This window comes from Triturus cristatus, chromosome 7 (assembly GCF_964204655.1).
Source record: "Triturus cristatus chromosome 7, aTriCri1.1, whole genome shotgun sequence".
Lineage (NCBI taxonomy): Eukaryota > Metazoa > Chordata > Amphibia > Caudata > Salamandridae > Triturus > Triturus cristatus.
Window position 1 is genome coordinate 1,003,584,571 of NC_140590.1, and position 24,135 is coordinate 1,003,608,705.

Genomic DNA, 24,135 nt, shown 5'->3' on the forward strand with positions numbered 1-24,135 from the left:
TCATTGCCTAGGTGGCCCTCAATCTCCTCTCCAATACAGGATCATTGGGCTCCACTGGGAACTACAAATAAAGAATGTGGTTAAAGGAGGTCAATGCAAACTTCTCTATCTGAGAAGCGTAGATATTTATAGCCTACAAAAGAGCTAGGTACATGACTACAGATCACTGTAATATTAAGAATTATGAAAATGCCAGGCTTCACTTTGCTTCCAACATTGTGGCTAACATTGTTGAATACTGTTCAACAAATAGCCTCCAAAATTATTTCATAAAAGTGCTGCTTCGACCACATCACCCAAGTAAAAATCTCCTATATCGGCAACCGAATTCAGCCCTATATATATATATATATGATCCCACAATATCCAATAATGCGCTCTCAGTAACCAAAGAAGGCAAAATCCGGGGTAGTGCAAAAAAGAGGTGTTTATTCCTCACAACGCGTTTCAACTCGTTGCAGAGTCTTGTTCACGTAAGGAAACAATCATGGGTGACTGACGGATAAAGCTTTTCCGGGGTAAACAGTAACAAAGGACAATCATGTGGAATACATTGGTCAGGTGGTCAAAAGCGGCAGACATGTTGTAGTGGCACCACAAAACAGGAATATAATGCTGTAATATGTGAGTACATACAATATTTAAACAATGTAGAAAAGAAGTAAAGGTAAATACCAACATAACTCACATTGTGTGGGAGGTGTAGCACTGTGTCAGAACCTGATGAATATACGGGCTCATCCCCAGAGAAGTGTCACAGAATCGTGCCTTCAATCATAGCCAAAAGGCGGCCGGTATACGCGTAGCCTTGAGGAAAATATATTCCCGAATGTCCCAAAGTTAAGCTGGCACGGGACTAAGTTGTACCACAGGTCAATACAATGCAATGTGCATCCACTGTGTCGAAGTGCCAAGGGGAGTGTGTGACAGTCTCGGGGGTGCTATACAAGTGTGATACGTCAGTGAATAAGCTCAAGTGAGCAGAGATAACAATACTCCAGACTAAATTGGCACAAATCGACAATGGAAATAAAGACATGAGAAGTGCTGGCAAGTGCCAGTGGACGTATGTAAACAAGTCCGTTGTGAAATGATCTCAGTCAATTAAAAACGCGAGTGACCATACCACAGCCGGAGTAAGCTTCATCCCATCAAAGTGAAGTGACGGGGGAAAGGGTAGGAGGCCCGTGATAGTGCTCGTAGGTGAATGGGCTCCTTCCTTCCCTCCTGTAAAAGGGAAAGAAACAAAAAACAAAAAACAAATCTTAGTATCAGAACATGGCAGATATCTAAGTTGTCAACAAAACATATCTTTGTTTCTACTCAAAATGTGCATTGTATAGAGGAAGAGAACGGGGATGGCAGACTGCAAATGGAAATAAGAAATGGGATAAAAAGGTCAACATACATAAAAAAGCAATGATATGCAACTGTGAACTACCGCTTAAGGCATCCTAGTGAGAGGCAGACTAAATATCAGCTCTGACAAACACACTGTTGTTGGTAAAAGTGTGTGGTAACTGGAAATGGGAGCTATAGTCTCAACAGGTACACGATGCAAGACACAAGTTCATTTCAGATGCACTGCCAGCTCTTCATCCTGATTTAAACCCCCAGGGTGCTTGGTCTGAAAATCCACGATGTATCTGGATTCTCTCTGTCTCAGTTTCAAGACCCTGTCACCGCCTCTGGGGTTATTCGGGATTTGTTCTAAAATGAAGAATCTCAGGAGACCTGGGTTGGAGAAATGCCTCTCAGTAAAGTGGCGAGCCACAGCGTATTTCTCATCTCCATGGGAGATGGCACGGTAGTGTTCTAGTATCCGTTTTTTCGCCATAAGGGTTGTGCTGCCAATGTACCATGATCGGCAGGGACACTCGATCACGTAAATCACGAAAGTGGAACTGCACGTGAGAAATTGTGTAATTTCCTTGTAGACCCCATTGCAGCTGACCTTTTTACACAGATAGCTATTTCTGCAGGCCTTACAGTGCCCACATGGATAGAAGCCCTGTAGACCATGTTCCTGCCTTTGGGGGTACCTAGTCACATCATTGTGTAGGAGTTGATCCCTGAAATTCCTCCCCTTTCTATATGTGATACTGGGTCTGTTGGAGATGAATTCCCCAATGATCGTGTCAGCCTTGAGGATGTCCCAGTTTTTGTTGAGGATGCCCTGTATCTTGTGGGAGTCAGCACTGTATGTAAGGATGATCCTGGTCTCCTTGTCCTCTAAGGGCAAGGTGGGGGTTGTGTTGGAAAGAATGGTGTCTCTATTGACCTTGTCAGCTCTACCCTTAGCTCTGTTCAGTACCCAGTTGGGGTACCCTCTGGCTCTAAAACGTTCCAACATGCGCGTGCTCTCAAGTTGGTAGTCAGTCTCAGTGTTACAGTTTCTTTTTGCTCTGAGCAGTTCACCATACGGGATACTCCACTTAAGGGTGTCCGGGTGGCTGCTCAGAGCATGTAGGATACTGTTGCCTGCAGTGATCTTCCTGTGTAAGGTAGTAGATATGGCTTTGTCTTTGATGGTGAGTTTGACATCAAGGTATTCAGCTGAACTCTCACTGATGGTACTGGTGAGGATGATATTGTAGATGTTAGTGTTGAGAAGTGTGATAAACTCCCGGGCTTCCGCCTCAGTGCCCTTCCAGATGAGAAACAAATCGTCTATGTATCTAAGCCACATCCCCGCCTGTTCTAGATAATGTTTGCAGGTAGGGTTGGCGAAAATCTCCTCCTCCCACTGGCCCATAAACAGTTCTCTGTTGGACTGATAAATTAGGTGTGTGGTGACAGTTCTTCTTGTGTCTGTATGTGCTCAAAGACCTACTGACAACATCTTGAAAGGTATCGATGTTGTCGTGCGGCACGAAAGACTTCCTTGGTAAAATCAACAATCTACAACTTGTTGATAAATGTTTGCTGATTACTCTAGATGTGCAATCGCTCTATACTATCATTGACCACAGACAAGGCCTCGAGGCCTGTGAACACTTCTTGAACACTAGGCCCTTACATTACAGGGAGCATAACAAGATGATCTTAGGCATGATAGAATTTTGCCTATCTAACAACATTTTCCTTTTTGACGGTACCCTGTACAGGCAAACTATGGGTACCGCGATGGGTTCGTGCTTTGCGCCATCTTTCGCGAATCTGTTTATGGGCCAGTGGGAGGAGGAGATTTTCGCCAACCCTACCTGCAAACATTCTCTAGAACAGGCGGTGATGTGGCTTAGATACATAGACGATTTGTTTCTCATCTGGAAGGGCACTGAGGCGGAAGCCCGGGAGTTTATCACACTTCTCAACACTAACATCTACAATATCATCCTCACCAGTACCATCAGTGAGAGTTCAGCTGAATACCTTGATGTCAAACTCACCATCAAAGACAAAGCCATATCTACTACCTTACACAGGAAGATCACTGCAGGCAACAGTATCCTACATGCTCTGAGCAGCCACCCGGACACCCTTAAGTGGAGTATCCCGTATGGTGAACTGCTCAGAGCAAAAAGGAACTGTAACACTGAGACTGACTACCAACTTGAGAGCACGCGCATGTTGGAACGTTTTAGAGCCAGAGGGTACCCCAACTGGGTACTGAACAGAGCTACGGGTAGAGCTGACAAGGTCAATAGAGACACCATTCTTTCCAACACAACCCCCACCTTGCCCTTAGAGGACAAGGAGACCAGGATCATCCTTACATACAGTGCTGACTCCCACAAGATACAGGGCATCCTCAACAAAAACTGGGACATCCTCAAGGCTGACACGATCATTGGGGAATTCATCTCCAACAGACCCAGTATCACATATAGAAAGGGGAGGAATTTCAGGGATCAACTCCTACACAATGATGTGACTAGGTACCCCCAAAGGCAGGAACATGGTCTACAGGGCTTCTATCCATGTGGGCACTGTAAGGCCTGCAGAAATAGCTATCTGTGTAAAAAGGTCAGCTGCAATGGGGTCTACAAGGAAATTACACAATTTCTCACGTGCAGTTCCACTTTCGTGATTTACGTGATCGAGTGTCCCTGCCGATCATGGTACATTGGCAGCACAACCCTTATGGCGAAAAAACGGATACTAGAACACTACCGTGCCATCTCCCATGGAGATGAGAAATACGCTGTGGCTCGCCACTTTACTGAGAGGCATTTCTCCAACCCAGGTCTCCTGAGATTCTTCATTTTAGAACAAATCCCGAATAACCCCAGAGGCGGTGACAGGGTCTTGAAACTGAGACAGAGAGAATCCAGATACATCGTGGATTTTCAGACCAAGCACCCTGGGGGTTTAAATCAGGATGAAGAGCTGGCAGTGCATCTGAAATGAACTTGTGTCTTGCATCGTGTACCTGTTGAGACTATAGCTCCCATTTCCAGTTACCACACACTTTTACCAACAACAGTGTGTTTGTCAGAGCTGATATTTAGTCTGCCTCTCACTAGGATGCCTTAAGCGGTAGTTCACAGTTGCATATCATTGCTTTTTTATGTATGTTGACCTTTTTATCCCATTTCTTATTTCCATTTGCAGTCTGCCATCCCCGTTCTCTTCCTCTATACAATGCACATTTTGAGTAGAAACGAAGATATGTTTTGTTGACAACTTAGATATCTGCCATGTTCTGATACTAAGATTTGTTTTTTGTTTCTTTCCTTTTTACAGGAGGGAAGGAAGGAGCCCATTCACCTACGAGCACTATCACGGGCCTCCTACCCTTTCCCCCGTCACTTCACTTTGATGGGATGAAGCTTACTCCGGCTGTGGTATGGTCACTCGCGTTTTTAATTGACTGAGATCATTTCACAACGGACTTGTTTACATACGTCCACTGGCACTTGCCAGCACTTCTCATGTCTTTATTTCCATTGTCGATTTGTGCCAATTTAGTCTGGAGTATTGTTATCTCTGCTCACTTGAGCTTATTCACTGACGTATCACACTTGTATAGCACCCCCGAGACTGTCACACACTCCCCTTGGCACTTCGACACAGTGGATGCACATTGCATTGTATTGACCTGTGGTACAACTTAGTCCCGTGCCAGCTTAACTTTGGGACATTCGGGAATATATTTTCCTCAAGGCTACGCGTATACCGGCCGCCTTTTGGCTATGATTGAAGGCACGATTCTGTGACACTTCTCTGGGGATGAGCCCGTATATTCATCAGGTTCTGACACAGTGCTACACCTCCCACACAATGTGAGTTATGTTGGTATTTACCTTTACTTCTTTTCTACATTGTTTAAATATTGTATGTACTCACATATTACAGCATTATATTCCTGTTTTGTGGTGCCACTACAACATGTCTGCCGCTTTTGACCACCTGACCAATGTATTCCACATGATTGTCCTTTGTTACTATTTACCCCGGAAAAGCTTTATCCGTCAGTCACCCATGATTGTTTCCTTACGTGAACAAGACTCTGCAACGAGTTGAAACGCGTTGTGAGGAATAAACACCTCTTTTTTGCACTACCCCGGATTTTGCCTTCTTTGGTTACTGAGAGCGCATTATTGGATTTTGTGGGATCATTATGAGTCGGCGTGCTCCGCCGACATTTGCGCCACCTCTCACGGGTCAAGCGGTCCAGAAGGAGCGTTTGTGGATTTATATATATATATATATATATATATATATATATATATATATATATATATATATTACCTACTGGCGATAGCCAGTAGGTAGTTATAGTTAGGACCACGTTTCCATAGGAAAACCTCAACATTCTATTTTGAATAACTTTGGCGCCGGTCGACGAATCCTCGCAAATTTTTCAAAATAGGTGGGGCGCTACGCTCCGCTCCTACCCTGAAAGTCTCGGGGGGATCCGTCAAGCGGGGGCTGAGATAAAAGGGGGGTCCCAAAACGCGTTTTTCCCATGCATTTTTCCATAGGACCTTTAGAACGAGCTACAGCCCGAACGGCTGAACAGAATTACTCAAAATTTGGCAGAGAGGTAGTCCCTAGGTCAAGGAAGTGCCTTTTGTAGGTTTGGTGTAAATCTGTTCAGTAGATTCTGAGAAAATAGCCTTTAAATCAATATATATATCTGAGCCAGCTTACGGTACGCTTACCGTACGCTTACGGTAAGCGTACGGTAGCGTGCGCGAGCGCGATTCTGATTGGCTCTTAGATCTTAGTAAACATTCGAATCGGCCGAAACCAGGAAGCGGCGGCCGCCATTTTGTCTCTCGCACTGAGAGTGATTTTTAAAATATCAAGCCCAAAAACATGTAAAGGGGCTGTTTTGACAACTCCCTCCCACATAGTCATGTTGAGGGAGTCCCCAAACATCCCCCAAGTGCAAAAACGGTTTTATTTTTTTTTCGGCAATTTCGCGGGGTACGCTTACCGTACGCTTACCGTAAGCGTACGGTAAAAAAATAAAAATAAAAAAAACACTATCCACACTTACCCCACCCCCTGTGCTTTTGGTGGCCGAAGGCCACCAAAAGCACAGGGCTTATGTTAAGGGCAAAAAACACTATCCACACTTACCCCACCCCCTGTGCTTTTGGTGGCCGAAGGCCACCAAATGTACAGGGCTTATTATAAGGGAAAAAAACTTAGCATTTAAAAAACCGTACTAATTCACTGAAAAAACCATAGGTTTCACACACGTTATAGTTAGGAATTAGCATTTAAAAAACCTTGCAAATTCACTGAAAAAACCATAGGTTTCACACATGTTATAGTTAGCGGAAATTTTACTGATAAAAAACCAGTGAAATTCCCCCGTTATAATTAGCGCAGGCAACTATAACTCACGCGACTGCAATCTTCTGCTGATGACATATGTGTCTTTATGAAAAAAAAATATTTGTAATATATGTATAGCTAAAAATGTATGGAAGAAGACATGGGCAAATAAGTGTCTAAATACAGTATTAGCATCAGCAGAGGATTGCGGTCGCGTGAGTTATAGTTGCCTGCGCTAACTATAACGGGGGAATTTCACTGGTTTTTTATCAGTAAAATTTCCGCTAACTATAACATGTGTGAAACCTATGGTTTTTTCAGTGAATATATATATAGCTGAGTGCCTCATCACATCCTAATATTTGGCAAACAAACTAACTTCCACGTTGCTATTGGCAGTTCAAGTGGTAAGCTAACACCTGACGGTAAGTAGACTCGAAGAACTAAATGGCAGCCTTAGAAGTTGAGACGCCTTAGATTAGTCTTGGTGATGGTCCCGTTTTTAAGACAGGGCTATAAACTGTCTCTAAAAATAAAAACTTACTAAGCACGGTGAACTAGTATAACCCTATTTCAAAAAAGGCTAGGAGAGGTGAAGGGGAGGGCTGATATGGCATTTGACAATAAGTCGTTTCTTCAACCACTAAGGTTATCTGGTGCTACCCATATTTATATGTTTCTTTATTATTATAGTTTTGTGGAGTACTGTATGCATGCCTCCTTTCAGTTTCTTCAGGGTTCTGAGTATGTTAGAAAGAGAGGATGGTGGTTTAGTCATAGATCAACGTTTCTCGATCACAATTTCTTTTTTGTGTGGTCTTAATTTTAGACAATTTTGAAGTTTCAGTTTGTGCTTTAGTAGTTTTCTGAACTGTGTGTGATTTGTTTCTGACTTCAGGTTTGAGTTTAGGACGTTTGATAGATACTCCAGGGACCTGGACCAGACAAGGATCTGCAGCACCAAGAATTCTGTTTTGTAAGTAGTGAGGGGGGAACCAATGAAGCATTTTCAAAGCAGGTTCTATTTCCGAAGGCACACTCGCTGCCTGCTGTTGAGTTTCTTAGGCAGCCAGGAAGCGGTACTAGAAACATGCTGTCAACGGTGTGCTTCTCTATAATATGCTATTTATCTGCTCATTTCATCACGTCGCATTCACGGTTTACTCAAATAAAGTATTCAAGTAACTTTGGTAGTTGTAGTACTCTGGAAGTCAATGACTTCCTGTCTGCAGGTAGTGTCTCCACACAAAGGTTCACTTCTATGAAAATATAGCACACTCGCCTCTCTGCGACCTAAATATATTTCTGTTTCCTGTGGGGAATTAACTGTATTCCACAATCTTGCAGATTCTAATAACGTGCACTTTGCTGATGCAGATATTTTTTAACAAAGTTCTCTTCTGATGTAGGCTATTATAAAGTTCCGCCTCCACTCCTGGTTTAACCTGAAGCCAAGCAGCAGTGTATATAAATGCAAATAAATTAATGCAATGAATAATGTGCATTTAGCAACGCACAAAGCTAACATTAAAAGTCGAAAATGATATGCACTGAGAAATTCAAGAAGCATTTAAAATAATAACTTAAAAAAATAAAGTAAGCACAGGCAAAGCGGGTGTGGTTTCGTGGGCATTCACACACGCACATTAAACAGAGTGCGTGCCGGTTGTTTAATGTGTTACATTGCCATCAGCCTTTTCAAAGAATTAAAACTTAAGATGGAAGCACCAGGGAACTCACCACCACAATGGAATGCACAAAAGCCCAGGGGCAGTGAGCGCCAGAAGAAGCATTCGCCAGTCTCTGATGAAGAAAGCAAACAGTGGCAGCAACATGTAGCCGAATGCATAAAATATGCAGACTCCTAAGGTTGAGAATATAATGCGAACTGACTTGCCAAGAATCTCTGCTCCTGTTGGAAACAAGGGATTGGAATTTGTTATTATGCTGGTATACACAAATCATGCAGAGTAGATCCATCACTTCTGAAGCCACAGTAAAACAATGCACCCCTGCCTTATGGTCAAAAGGACAGAATGGATAATCAAGCCTTTTATTCCACAGCTCTAGTAACATTTCCCTCAGAACTGAAAAAAGGGGGGAATATTGCAGCATTTTTTTTAAAAGGACTGTTCCCCAACCAGCATGAGAAGCGTCAAATTTGACTCCTAGCTCCCTATATAAAGGCTAGGGAACCAAGCCAAAATTTACACACAAAAATAATTATGAAAAGAACACAACAAATACGAGAAAAAACATCATGTTTGTACAACAGAAAAAAAAAAAGCTCGTGTTTGTCTGCATTTCCAAGTAATGTGGGCACAAAGATAATCAGGCCTCTCAGCTCACAGGGTGCTGCCGTGTGACACACGGTTTCATACCTCATCACATGTCGACCCAGTTAAGAGGCACTATCTATCGCACGGTGAGCAGAGCGTTTCAGAGAACGACTTTTACAACGCAGTCGTTACCCCGCGATACATTTACATCGCGGTAATTACAACGCAAGTCATTACAACAACTTGCGCTGGATGGCGCTCTACACTAAGGAGTAGTACGATTTACTATTCCAACACCTTCCCTACTGTTACACACGATGGAGTTGAAATAGTAAATCATACTATTCCTAAGTCCAGCGCCTCTAGCACAAGTCGTTGTAACGACTTGCGGTGTAATAACCGACATGTAAAGTACAGTGATCTAAATGATTGCGTTGTAACATCATACATTCGAGCGTTTCATGCATCAGGTTCACGCTCACATGGTAATACTCTGCAAAATGGGAACCAGTTAGAAACTAACAAAATGGGCGGGGGTCACATTTTGCTGTGTGGGAGGTGAAAGAGGGAGATAGGGTCCGGTAGGGACTGCCTCAGCAGAGCAGGTCATCCAAAGCCCCACTCCCCATGTCCCCTCCCTCTTCTCTAGCTCTCAGATCACAGGGTGAAAATTAGCTAAGTTGACAGGTCTATTTAATTCTAGAACATGCAATTCAATTGGTGACCATGGAATCAGTCTCTTGGCGGAGAGTCTATTACATGGGAAAATGAGGGGGGGGGGGGGGGGGGGGTTGGAAGAGGAAGGACGGAGGTGTGTACATGAACATGAGTTCTGAGAAGTGGGTTTTCAGTTTAAAAGATCTACGCTAAAAATACAAATGAAGGAAAGGTTGCGAGGGAAAACATATAAAGATTCTTCAGTATAGGAAAATGTAATGTGATATACCCTTAAATTAAAGCACCATCAGTCACTGCCGAAAGTGCAAAACATTTACTCTGGGATCCCATAAATAGAAGTCAAGGGGTAGTAGATAAAAGAGGGCAGTCCATAAGATGTGGAACCTGAAAGTCACCTAATGCATTTGTTTTTTTTAAACTTCACCCTCCAAAGAAATTTGAAACAAAGACAAGTGTTATAGTAAATCAGTTCTGGCTCGCTAAGTCACAGATAAACTGGGTTTTCAGGCTCATCTCCATGCTTCCCTTCGCAGTCAAGGTCATCGAAAAGGCCTTCAACACCCAGCTAGCAAACTTAATCAAAACTAACAAAGTCCTGGACATCTCCCAATTTGTATTCCGAAGCAATCACAGCACCAAGACTGCCCAACTTGCCGCCAACGACGACATTCACTCCCTCCTCGGCCAGGGCTAAATGGCAGCCCTCATCCTCCTGGACCTCTCGGTTGCATTTGACACAGTCTCCCACCACACTCTAGCCACCAGACTTCACGACGTTGGCATCAGAGGCAGGGCTCCTGACTGGATCCGCTCCTTCCTCCCCAGCAGAACTCAGCAGGTCAGACTCCTTCCCTACCTCTCGGACCTGAGAGAGAACAACTGTGGACCCCAGGGCTCCTCCCTCAGCTCCACCCTCTTCAACATCTACATGGCCCACCTCGCAACCGTCGTCAGGTACACAGGCTCAACATCGTCTCTACACGGACGACAACCAGCTGACCATCTCCCTCTCAAACGAACCCAACATCACCAAACACAACTTCCAAGAAGGTATGAAAACCGTTTCGCCACCAGGATGAAGAACAGCAGCCTGAAACTCAACTCAAAAAAGACAGAAGTCTACATCCTTGTCTCCACCCACTCCACATTGAACAACTCCTGGTGGCCCTCTGCCCTCGGAAATCCCCACACCCAGACAGACCAGGCACAAAACCTCTGCATCATACTAGACTCTTTGCTCACAATGAACCACTAGATCAGCGCCGCCTCCTCAACCTGCTTCAACACCCTCCGCATGCTTCAAAAGACCTTCAGATGGATCACAACCGAATCCAGAAAAACTGTCACGCATGCACCCATCAGCAACAGACTGGACTATAGCAATGCTCTATATGCCGGAAACAACAAGACACTCGTTCGCAAACTCCACACTGTTCAAAGGCCGCAGCCAGACTGATCTTCGACATCCCCGTCGAGGTCACAACACCTACGAAATCTCCGCTGGCTTCCAGTCTAAAGAAGAATAACCTTCAAACTCCTCACCCACACATACAAGGCCCTTCACAACACCGGCCCCACATACCTGAACAGCCGCCTCTCCTTCCACGCACCCAAGAGACACCTCCAATCAACCCAGCTCTCATTGGCTACCGTCCTACTGTCAGCAAGACTATAACGGGAGGAAAGTCCTTCTCCTACTTCGCAGCCAAAGCCGGGAACAACCCCCCCCCCCCTCACCTCCGGCAATCTCCCACATTGCCCAAGTTTAGGAAGGACCTCAAGACCTAGCTTTTCAGGTGACCCCAACATTCAATGGATCCCCCCCCCCCCAACAGTGCCTGGAGACCCTCACAGGTGAGCAGTTGCGCTTTACCAACCCTGATTGATGGATTTTAAAATATATTAGGGGATCAAGACACCTACTTCAGAGACCTAAGTGTACACAGTATGGCTTAGTTTGAACTGGTGGTTGCCGGTGCAGGGTTGGGGGGTTGGGTGGGTTAGGGGAGGGGCACAGGGACTTATTTTTGGGGACCAGCACTTATTTTTCCATATTAGATATTTACAGAGAGCTAGCAAGGAAAAAAACACACAGATCGGAAAGATGGAGGAAGAGAAAGACTGCAAAACCATCACAAAAAGAAAGCAGGAACCTGCAAGGGAGAGAAAAAGGGGCAGGGCACGCGTGGTAGTGGATTAGACTACCAGCCTTGGTATTCGGTGCACTGACATTTATTTACACCAGTTGTCGGTTAAAGGGCAGGATTTCGAGCACCCGCACACATTCTCTCATATATTAGACACTGGTACCCAGCAAGTTTCAGGGTACAGTGAGAAGATAAGTCTGGAGGTTAAGGCACTAGCGGGTGGGATCAGAGGGTGGGATCAGAGGGTGGGATCAGTGTGCAGTCTATTCACAAGTTCAACCCATAAAATAGGGCAGAGGGTTAATATCCCTGCTGCAAACACAGAATATAATAAGCAGGTCACACATTTGCAATTAATGAAAATAACTCTCTTGGTTACTGCTTTTGTTGCAAAGATCCTTGTGTTATCTGGAGATGAGAAGTGACAATCCTTGTAATATAGATAAGTGAGTTATTAATCAGTGTTCAGCAGCTGCATATAAACTGCAAAGCACAGGTTTAGAACCTCCCTGCTTTTTCCTCAACGTGTTGTTTTAAAAAGGTTGCTAAAAAGGGTTTCTGTGGGTAGTAATAAGTAATTAGTATACAAATGGTTAACAATGGTTTTATAGTCAGAAAACACAATGAGGTTGAGGAGTATTCTGTTGGGTTTTCCACCTTCTATTAAGATTCGTAGGTTCCTTATGGCATGAGTAAAAACAAATGTAAGATGTCAAAGGGTCATTATTACCATTCAATCTATATATCGTCAACATGGTTCTACTGTATATTTACTGCCCTCATTGGTTTGCAGCATTCATCAGGACTAAAGATCCCTATTCTGTCAACCTAATGATGTCGGGTGTAGTTGTCAGTGGTAGTATTGTCAGTATCACCTACTCGGCAAGGGTTATTAATACTCACATTTTAGCTAGGGTTCCTGGAGTTTTTCTCCAGCAGTGGGTAAAGTTTTCCTAACCTATGGAAACATGGAGGCTTTGTCCTGCAGACACACATCCGTTAACGGTCTGACACTGCCAGCAAAGCTGTGTGATTGGCAGAGGGATCATCTACTCCGAATACAAATAACACAGACTGCAGCACTGTTGGAAGGCCAGGGAGAAGACGCCCCCAAGCCTACAGAGGAGCCAAGCTGCTTTTAAACACCAAAGCATGAGGGAGGAGGGGGCTTACCAGTAAAGACTTCCAAAGAGGGGAAAAATACACCTGTACCAGGAGCAACACCATCACAGTATGAAGTGGTGATACACCAAGAAGTTATAAAGCGGGTGCAACATAGGAAATATAGGGCTAACAAACTGTGAGGTCCTGACTGCCCAAGTTTTAAACAGTAGCATAGAGAAGTGGGATCCTTTCCTAAAGATGACGTCCCTATAGCACTACTGAGGATGGTCCACAATAGGCATCGCAGAAGGGGAGACCCTGTACCTAGTCAGACTTGATAGACTTTAGGGAAGGCGGTCATTTTGCAGCCACATCCTGAGTTAGAGGTCCTACTAAGATCCTACAGGAACATCAATCCTAAGCACCCACACAATGTGGCTGTGGTGATCAGTGTAATTTCCATTGCACCGACCAATGGATTCCAATAATCCACATTGCAAACCCACAGTCATACCAATCACGGCATACAATTAAGCAGACAGGACTCCATTATTAATGACATGTTGTCCAAAGGAGCATCCACAAAGAATGTGGTGCTGTCGCAAACACACCAAACCTGTGAAAGGAAATTGCTAAGAGCTTTAGGACCCAATGTGGGAAGAGCATGAAGCTGGAATCCAAAGCTTCTTGAAGCAATTTTTTCAGGACAGCAAATCTGAAATTGGGAGGCCAAGACCAAGCCCTTGAGGAAACCATTACCCCAAAAAACTTGGAACTTAAGGTATATTGGGAGCAAATTCCTACATTGTGTGAGCAAGTCATAATTCTTCAAGAGAAACCAGAGGAGTTGGAAACTACTCCTTTTGGGAAACATTTGCATCAGAGGCCCTCTGAAAAGAGACGACGAAGAGACAAGACACATGTACAAGATTTCTCCAGTGCTATTTGAAATAGCGAGGGGTATACCCTTATAGGACGCTCACAGGAAGGGAACCAGGAGCACTATGGAAGAGGGTTCTGCCTGGCATCCTAGCACGGCTCCATCACTTTGAAGAGAAAGAGCACATTATGGAGAGTGTGCAAAAGGGAGGGACGGATCCTTTAACCTCTACTGTCACTGCAAAAAGAAGGGCCTTCAGCCAGACAACCATATTTCTTAAGGCCCAAGATGTTAAAAGCAGGTTCGGTGTTGATTAGGACTTTCTCTGCAGAGTCACCTCAGATTTATTCCTTTCCATGCTGAACCCATTTTGGTTTTTCTTTTAGGACTCTGCACACTTTACTCTTTCTAACCAATGGTAATGTACTCTCCTTTGAAAACACGGTAAAAGTGGCCTACACCTGATTGGCATATTTAATTTACTTATAAGTCCTATGGCCTGTATATTAAATGTAATCAGTGGGCTGCAGCACTCATTGTGCCAAACACTAAAGTAGCTGAGAAAACATGAATCAGTCCTCTCACTGTAGCCTGAAGTGCAGTTTTAAACTGCAATTTAGAACGGGCCAAATAAAAAAAATGCCAGGTCTAAATCTTCTGTTTTAATACGTACTTATAATTTACCTCTCAGGTAGGCTCTAACCACTCATTGAGCAGTATTCAAATTCACAGCATTTAAAAAGTAGTACATGAGAATTTAAGTTTTAAATAACTCTTAAATTCGTTTTTCACTGTTGTAAGGCGGTCTCTGCCATAGACTAACTCTGGGTTACCTTACTACACATAAGTGACAACTTCAGTTTGGGAACAGATGGACAAATTATTCTTCCACTCAGCTGAATTGTAATTTAAAAAATGCTTTAACAGTAAAGTTGGATTTTAAGTTACTATTCTGAAAATGCAACTTGTAGAAAGTTGGTAATTTTGTGCCTAAACTAAAAGTGCCTTGCTGCCAGTGTCCAGGGTCACATGATTGTGAATGGCCTTGGGTGTGGGGCAGAGTGTTCCTATCCTGAGCAGCACATCCTGGGGGGGAGGGGGTAGGTTGTACTCAGCTTTCTTGTGCTTCAACTGGTAGCTTCATGGCTATTACCACCATTTCCAGAATTCTAAAGTCTGGCTGCCTTGCCACTGACAAATACAGCTCACAACTAGGCCTTCCTGCCCTATGTTACCCGAGACAGTTTGGAGCCAAACCAAAGAAATGGGGAAGGTTAGACAAAGGGAGCATCAACCATCCACAGGGTGGCACTGGAGATAAAAGTGGCACCTTCAGAACCGCTCATTGGAACACTCCTGGACCTGCAGAAGATTCAGAAGAAGGACTGAAATGTTGTCTGAAGAAGGAAGACTGGACCTGCTTGTCTTGAACCCAGGCTCCCCAGAAGTCACTCAAAGGGTCAGTTGCCTGACCTGTTGGAGCGACAGGGATGCAAAAAGCTTCCAGAGGCCTCCCTGTAACTGCCCAGTTGACCAGCACCAGCTGGACCTGTCTCAGCACTGCTGCTGGCATCGCCTGAAGTGAGTCTTGATCCCCAAGAGGTGCCTCGTTTAGGTCCTTGAACATTAGCAGACATCAGAGTATACCCCTCCTGCTTCAAATCACAAGTGCTGAGCTCCAGATGAAGACCCAGAAGATTTTTGGCTCTTCGCAACGGTGAACGAACACCAAGTGTCACCTGACGACCATCTGGCACAAGGCATCTGACGACCATCTACAATGCCCACTGACGTGAATCTCCAGCGACGACCTGCTCTTCGCGTCCACTCTGAGAACTAGAGAAAATGATTCAGACCATATAAGGAAGAGAAAAAATATTTAGGAAACGATAGAGCATCTAGGTGCATTTCCGATGTAGAAGAACTGCAATCCTCCAAGAGACTGTTAATTCTGAACATCCTAGAGGACAGGGTGTGCCATTTATGCCATGTGATGTGACCTCTGTCCTTAAAGGATGCATTTTAAAATTCACCATTCTCATGGGGTTGCAAAAAGACCTGCCTAATTAACATTAATTAGGCAGGTCACAATTTCAAACCTCTTGTGATTGGCTGTGAATGCAGGGATGGAGGCCTGTAAGGAACAGTAGATATCAGTCCCTGTATCTGTGTTTCCATCCCAGAAACATTGAAAAAAAGCTAGTGCAGGTCTATTAAAAGGTTGGCATTCCCTTTTGTGTTTTAAATTCTGTTTGGGAAAACATTAGGATGCGCTGTCAGTGGTTCTCTGGACCACTGTCTGTTTCTCTCATAGCCGCCAACAGGATTCCTAAGGGGGTGGTAACTAATTAGTATTCTGCAACCACAATTTTGGTCACTAACAATTGTACATACCTTTCTGACTCGCATATAGGAGGAACAGGCCCCTTTCACGCCTCATACTAGTTGCTATTTGTAAAGAGAAGCAAAAGCCCCCTAGCAAGATGGAAACCATGAGTTTTATTTTTTTTATTTAAAAGGGCTTAATTGTCCTAACAACCAGAAGTACCAGGAAGAAGGAAAAAAAAAAAGAATGCCCTCCGAAACAGCTCAAGTTGGTAATAACCAGTTCTCTGTCATGATTGATTCAGCATGCCTCAAAATTAATACAACAAGCAGGCCAACCTATTAGAATCAGAGGACATTTGCAGGATATGGCGAGTAGTGCTGCTTAGAAGATGGACACATCAATACCGAGAGCAGCCAGTGAATTGGAGTAAAAGCTGTGAAGCAATGTTGTGAATGGGATGAGGGCTGAGAACACGGAATGATGAGACAATGGGAAAGAGAAGTAACACAACACCAAAGATTACCAAGAGCAGGAGTGGTTGTTTGCACAACATTGTACAAACATCATTGGCACCAGTGTGAATACATGGATGTTGGCATCCATTTAAAGTCCTGTGAGAAAGGAGAAGCATTCGCAAATGCAATAAGTTAAGCCTATATAATTAATAATAAGCTGTTTTTTGTTCCAGCAACAGAACTAAGCATTTAGACTGTGGCCCTCCCATGGCCAATCGCATACCTGCTCACCCTCTTAAGTTAATAAGGCAGCACTACACGGAACAGTATCACAAGCGAACTTCACACTATTAAACTGAAAGAAACCTTTCTCTTTAAATTGTGGGGAAAAAAGGGGCTGTGTTCAAGTTGAGTCAAAGGGCACAATTTACCAAACTATTTTACTCTTTTAGTGTAAAAGACAAAAATATTTCATGAATGTACCTCTAAGTATTGTGAAATAAAAAGTAAAATAAGTAACTGTTCAAAAATATTTACACAACTTTTAATCTTTACCTTTAATCATGCTGTTAAAGAAAAACAGCGATATTCAAACTAAACTCAAGGTATCTGGAATGTGTGTGTGTGTTTGCATTCCAGAGGAAGCCTGGAGCGCGTAATAACAAGCACTGAAAATGCAATAGGTCTCGCCTATGATTAAGTTAAAGCCATTTTCTTTGCTAATGGTATTGTATAGCAAAGCAAATGGCTTTAACTTCATGAAAGGCGAGACCTATTGCAATTTTAATCACACCGCTTCTCTCGCACACACACAGGCTGAGTACCATTGTGAGCCCATGGTTGGATGGAAGGATGGATTGTTGAGCGGATTGGGTGAACGAGTGCACACACTGATGGATGAATGGTTGGATGAATCAATTTTGGGGCAGCCATATGGTGGTTGGGTAGCCTGAGGGGGCAGGACGGCTTCTCGATGCTTTAGTAAGTTGGTAGGGGTGCAGGATGGATACATTTACTAAATGAAGATAGATACATAAACATATGGATGAACCGAAGAATGGACGGATTGACGGATAGGCAGATACATAACAGTTGATGGGTACTTTGACTGATAAATGGGTGGGTTGGGTGGACGGGTTGATGGACAGTTGTTGAACATCCTTTTCATCGAGTTGTGGTATGTTCATGGGGGGGAGGGGTTACGATCCGATGTGTACAAGATGTGCATCTCACCTTGTGTAGTGTGGCGGACGTTTCTGCAAGGTTGTGGATAGGGCCGCTGAGTGACCCTTGTCTCAGTGGCGAATCCGGCTCTCTGGAACACCTTTAATTACGGGAACAGGCCCAAATCTGATAGGCCGTTTCATAAAGCGCAGCACTAAACACACTAGATGAATTAAAGACAAGGCCTGTGTGTTGTTGCAAAGGACACAGCACCCAGCTATGTCCATCGGCGGGAAGCGTGTCATGGACAACACTTTGCATACAAATATTTCCAGCACAGTGTGTCCTATAAGTGTTCTTGTAGAGTCACGTGGCATTGATAAATAGTAATTTCACGTCAGAATCAGGAAGGCGGTGTACATGGCACGAACATGGAGATGTAATACACGTCTCTATTTCAGAAACAAGCAGATACCAAGCCACACACCAGCCTTCGACCCTAAGTGACAGATGAAAGGTGAGAGACGCAAATACGGCAAGAGAGCAAAGGATACATGGATGGGTGTACAGAAAGTCAGAGCCATGGATGGCTCAGTGTAGAGTACTGTAGACAGTCAGATCCATAGATGGGTGTTTGACTGCCAGCCAGAGCCGTGGACGGGTCGGTACACAGACAGCCTAACACTTGGATGGATGGATGTACAGGCAGCCAAAAACTGCGAGGTGGGTGGTGGCCTGGCAGACTAGAGACACAAGTAGATTGTGGTGGTTTTGATGACATATTAATGCCACTGAAAAAATGCACATTAGTGCAATTTACTTAATCTCTGAAACATTCATTTTCTATTATTCACTTTAAAACTGTCTTTCCAATCACTAATGCTTTCGTTCGAGCGAATACGCCTTTAAGGTATAGTAACATATAGCATTTGATTGAATTAAATACCGACTTTCCACCTTAATTGGGTTATAAAAATAATTTGTGTGCAAACTTTCAAGGCGGAAATACTGCGCCTGCGGACGTGGGTCTGTCTGATAGGTGATAGAAGATAGATAGAAGATATATAGATAAAAGATAGATAGAAGATAGATAATAGATAGAAGATAGATAATAGATAGAAGATAGATAAATAGATAGATAGGAGATAGATAAAAGATAGATAAATAGATAGGAGATAGATAATAGATAGAAGATAGATATAAGATAGATAATAGTTAGATAGAAGATAGATAGATAATAGATAGAAGATAGATAATAGATAAATAGATAGAAGATAAATAGATAGAAGATGGATAATAGATAGACAGAAGATAGATAAAAGATAGATAGGAGATAGATAATAGATAGATAGAAGATAGATAATAGATAGAAGATAGATAGATAGAAGATAGAAGATAAAATATAGATAGGAGATAGATAAACGGCATGCCTATGGTATCCACACCTTCCACCGACCATGGAGATATATGCCTCAGTCATACTGAACCTGTCGGTGTGCCTATGCCCAACAGTGGGATATTAGGAGCATATGGAATTTTTGCCTTTGTATACAGCAGCGCCCTTTTCCAATAAAGAAGCGCTACTCTTAACAGCGGGGATAGAGAAGATGTAACCTTGCTATGTGGTACCAGAAGTGCATGAAGCGCCCCCTTGTTCCATTCAGTACTTGTCATTTCTATTTCCTGAAGACTGTGCCCCACCAGCCAGTATGTCAGCCACTGCAGCTGTCCCGCATAGCAGAATGCCCTAAAATCTGGGGCTCCCATCCCACCATGTCTAACGGACCGCTGTAGCTTAGCCAAGCCTATTCTACGTCTCCCTGCATCCCATATCAATTCTATTACCAATGTGTCTAATAGGTTAAACACAGACATTGGTATCACAAGTGGGAGATTGTTAAAGAAATAAAGTAGTCGTGGTAGCATCACCATTTTGGAGATGGCGACCCTTGCCGCCACCGATAGCGGGAGTGAGGTCCACAACTTGATTTGTGGCCTAAGTGATGTTATTGCCCGGGGTTATATTACCATCTAACATATCCACTGGTTCCCTATACACGTTTACGCATAGATATTTAAAAGTGCTAGTGGCTAGTGGAAAGGACCATCGGCCAAATTGCAGTGTGTCCTGCATTTCCCTTTCTGCGAATGAGAATGCATAGGATTTGGTTCCATTTATGGAAAGTCCTGACAGTATTTGGAAATTTTCGAATATCTCTGAAAGAGGCGTGTGGTCCCCCCGAAGGTGTTTTATGGGGTGTTTTTTTAACTCCATGAGGAGAACAAACACGTAAGCAGTTTTCAGTGCAGACCTAAAACAATGTGACCTATTGGCTATGTCCTTGCTCGTTATCTCTGCATTCTCATACCACTGTGCGTGTACAGTAACAACACGTAGCAGAACTAAAAACAGTTGAATGTAATCAATTTGAGTTACCATCTAGATAGCCAAAATACTGCACCCAACACCAAATGTAGGCAAGGAATCAAATATGTACACAGGTTTATACAATGTTATCACCTGCTGAAAAACAAAGCTGATTGTTGCAACCTACTTTTTATATAGGGAAGAGGTGTGGAGCAGCGGACTCACGGTTCGATCCCCGGCGCCAGGTTGACCTTGTGACTCGGGGCAATAGCTCGCTAAATCTTCCCGACGGCCCCCAGCGCCAAGACACCTCTCCGGAGGTAGCTATGCGCTTTACAAATGCTGGTATTTCCTCTTTTCATTTCATATCCATAAATCTCTAAAACATCACCGGGGAAAATGACTCACCCGAGGCTAATAAAACTGTCTGGCTGTATATTTACACTGGTCTATGCATTTCAACGAGCAATGGCATACCTACAAATGAGTTGCTAAAAGAAAGTGTGACTGGCGTGTGTGGCATACAAAGAAAAACAACACGGTTCTTAAAATTCATGACAAATAAACATTTTATGTGATTCTGGGCTGAACGATTTCAAACTAAAATGCACTTGTTTCAAGTGTGTGCAATTAATAGTTCCCAGATTTCCGTTTCTTGATGGCACATAAATCTGACACACTTTGTCTTACAGGACTCCAGTTGCCTTGTATTGCATAGCAAGGGCCCGGATTTCTGCATAAAGGCACATCAAACGGAAGTATAGGGATAACTGTATAACGCACAAATAGAGACCAAACTACTTGGACTGTGAGAAAACAACATTAGCAAGTATCATGGGCAGAAGCCCTAACTAGAGAGCTAATGACACGCACAATGAAACGAGTGATGCAAAAAGAAGCAGGAGGGATCTGTCGTTCCGTTGCCCCTTATACACATGATCATAGCCTTCAGATACTTGGCCCAGAAGGAAAACTCATTCCCTCACTTCAACAATGTGATAATAGCTTTTTAATATCAATCTGCCAAGAGACACGGAAAGTTCTAAGTTACATAAAAAAAACTACATTACACAGTGATACATAACTGAATCTTTTTTAAGGTGTATTATTGTAACACTGCATTCGTGAATTTACCTCAATAAAAACAAACAAAAGAAACAAAGATACCATACCAGTTACAAGGCGTAAGTATGTACATTTATAGTGAATAGCAGTTAAGCATATATCAACTTAAAAACTGGACATTTAAGGCCATAATATTAGCCATCGTTGGGAGGGGGGGGTGGGGGGGCGATGATCTTTGCCAACATAGATGTTTACCCATGAGTTGGTAGCGGTTTAGCCCCTAAGCAGAAATTTGACAATGGTAGAGTTTACTCATCTAAATGAAGTAGTACATTCTCTGTAGTCTGTGACAGCTTATGTTGTGGGCAGTAAGACACATGCATTACTGCTTCAGCTGTCGGACAGCACAGTAGACAGAACAAAATGTGGCAGGAAATGTTAACACACTGCCAGCCATCTTGACTTGAAACCAGAGTAATAACGTAGTGCCTTTATTGATGCAGTGGTCAGCAGTCCATCTCTGGAAAACAGACATTTCTAATGCTAGACAGAAAACAGTATAAAGAAGTAGCACGATTCAAGTGTAACAGTTTGCAACCAAGGGTTTTGGCACTCGTAAATAGCTCCGATTCATAATTTAGGTTAAGTGTATATCCATATCTCGAAGACATCATGATACAAGCTCAAGCTTGTTCTCTGGCACTGGAACACACCCAGATAGTGTTTGCAAGAATTTGCATTGATTATTAATCCGATAAATTAGTTTGAGTGCCTTTAAAGAGCGTGGAATATGGAAGACATGGCAGCATCGGTATTACATTCTATAGGCCCATGTGCACCCGGGCCAGAATATTCAACACATTCCTCAACATTGGACATCAGACTCAGAAAGTTATGAGGACTATATTCCGGCAACAAATTCCATCAGAGATCAGAGACTTAGTGGCCACAGACTCCTCCTTGAGAGCAGGGTGCTCCATTCCTCCTAGCAGATGTAATGATTCGGACTACAGAGGCCAGCGGTCTTCGGTTCTATTGGGAATATGCTCTGGACAAGACAGAAGGCAGTTCGTTCCTCCAACTGGGGAACTGGTAGCTGTATAGAAGACTCCTCCAGTCTTTTCGCCACACATCAAGGGATTCACTCGATTAGTCTGAACAGACAATATAGTTGTGAAGGCATATCTGAATCATTAGTCTGGAACAAAACGTTAGAAATCTTAGACCCTGAATCAGCTAACTCTTAGAATATGTTCTTGGTCAGAAAATAAGAATTTTCTTACCTTGAATAAAGACCATATAGAGGAAGCTCTTAACATTCAGGCAGACAGGAAGAGTCTGGATTTCTCAAGTTCTGAAGATTTTATCATGAATCATCTAGAATTTTGGGATTGCTTTCACAGGTGGGATGTTCCCGGAATCTGTCTGTTTGCGCATTATTCAAACACTCATGTTCCCTCGTATTTTTCAAGAACCGACGATAAGCGAGCTGTGGGGATTGATGAGCAAGTTACCTACTTTTGGTAATGCTCTTTCTGGTAGAGACCTTATCTAGCCGACAATTCCACATCTTTAGAATATTCCCCAGTTGTCAGAATAGATCTGGAAACTTCTCAACAGTAACTCAGCACACCGTCAATTAGTGCCATTCAACACCACACTGACACCGTTCCACTCTGGAAATGACGTGCAAAGCCTATATAGGTGCCACCCCTGTGCGCTGACATCCGTTGCTTTCGAGGCTGTTCAAACTCTCAAATGCAGAGCCCCAAGAGCACAGTGACTGCGATCAGTGTGTTTCCTAGCCTTGGGATCTTATAAGTGGATAGAGTCCAAACACAGAACGGGGAGGATTGAGAGGCTCTGTAAAGAATCTGCAACTAGATAGAGTCCCTACCAGCAACAGAGTTAAGGGAAGTAACTTGTTCTTCTGATAAAGACTTTTAGCTACAGATAGGTCACCTTTTGAATAGATACCATATGGGTATTGTTAGAAATGGCGTTTTCTGGTTGGCTAGGGCTTGCGCCAAAGCCAGGCAGAAACCACCACTCTAGCCAGGGCTGGGGAGTTACACTCCAAAGATAACCCCTGCTCACCCCCTTGGTAGCTTGGCACGAGCAGTCAGGCTTATCCCGGAGGCAATGTGTATAGCGTTTGCGCGCGCACCCAGCAACAACACCCAAGGCCCACCACAAAGGAAACTCCACACAAGGTATTATATAAAAATAGCCTTTGTATTATACCAAAACACATTAGATAAAAACACACATTTTACAATGTGCCAACAGGCACGGGCAGAATTTACAAGGGATTATATGTACAGGGGACAGGGCCACATGGACCACTGTCCGGAATTAGCACTTTTAGAATTTAGCACTTAGAACATAGGATATAAAATTACTGTAGCACAAAATAGAAAATGTAGCACACAACCAGTAACTACTGGTAACCGGTAAGTACCACCTACGCAACCCTAAGCACCTTAGGAAAATGTCACGCAGGGAACCAGGACCTCACTAGCATCACCTGTACTAGGAGAAAACAACCACCTAAGTATCACAATACCTGTAGGGGTAGAAAGACATTACACATGATGCATCACAACACATTCAGAGGTGTAGGGAAAGAAAACACATGATGCATAACATACATTCAGCGGTGTAAACCAAGGCACATGACGCATAAAAACACATTCAGAGGTGCAGGAAAACACAATTGCGCCCAACTCACACAAGTCACCACATGTGACTGTCCCTAGGCCAACTGGCCTTGTGGGGGCTCAAACACCCTGTGTCCAGCAAAGTCAGGGCGCGACTGCGCAGGCTGCGCAAACCAGGGCAACTGAGCACAACCTAAACGTTGCAGCCGCCCACTAAGTGCTGGGCAGCTGGCGAGATGAGCCTGGGCACCACGGTGCTTCTTTGAACAAATAT

The 24,135-nt window shown here is 43.6% G+C and overlaps 1 protein-coding gene across 2 annotated transcripts in view; it reads right to left on the bottom strand.

The window, feature by feature from the left end:
• LOC146810995 (organic cation/carnitine transporter 2-like) overlaps window positions 1-24,135 on the bottom strand; it is a 596,936-nt gene that overhangs the window by 300,244 nt on the left and 272,557 nt on the right. Inside the window, exon 4 of one of the 2 annotated variants that reach the window (XM_085618045.1) lies at window positions 8,473-8,644. The exons of the other annotated variant lie outside the window; for it this stretch is intronic. Within the exon in view, the coding sequence (XP_085474171.1) occupies window positions 8,473-8,644 (172 nt within the window). The remainder of the gene's footprint in view (window positions 1-8,472; window positions 8,645-24,135) is intronic. 2 annotated transcript variants of the gene reach the window in all.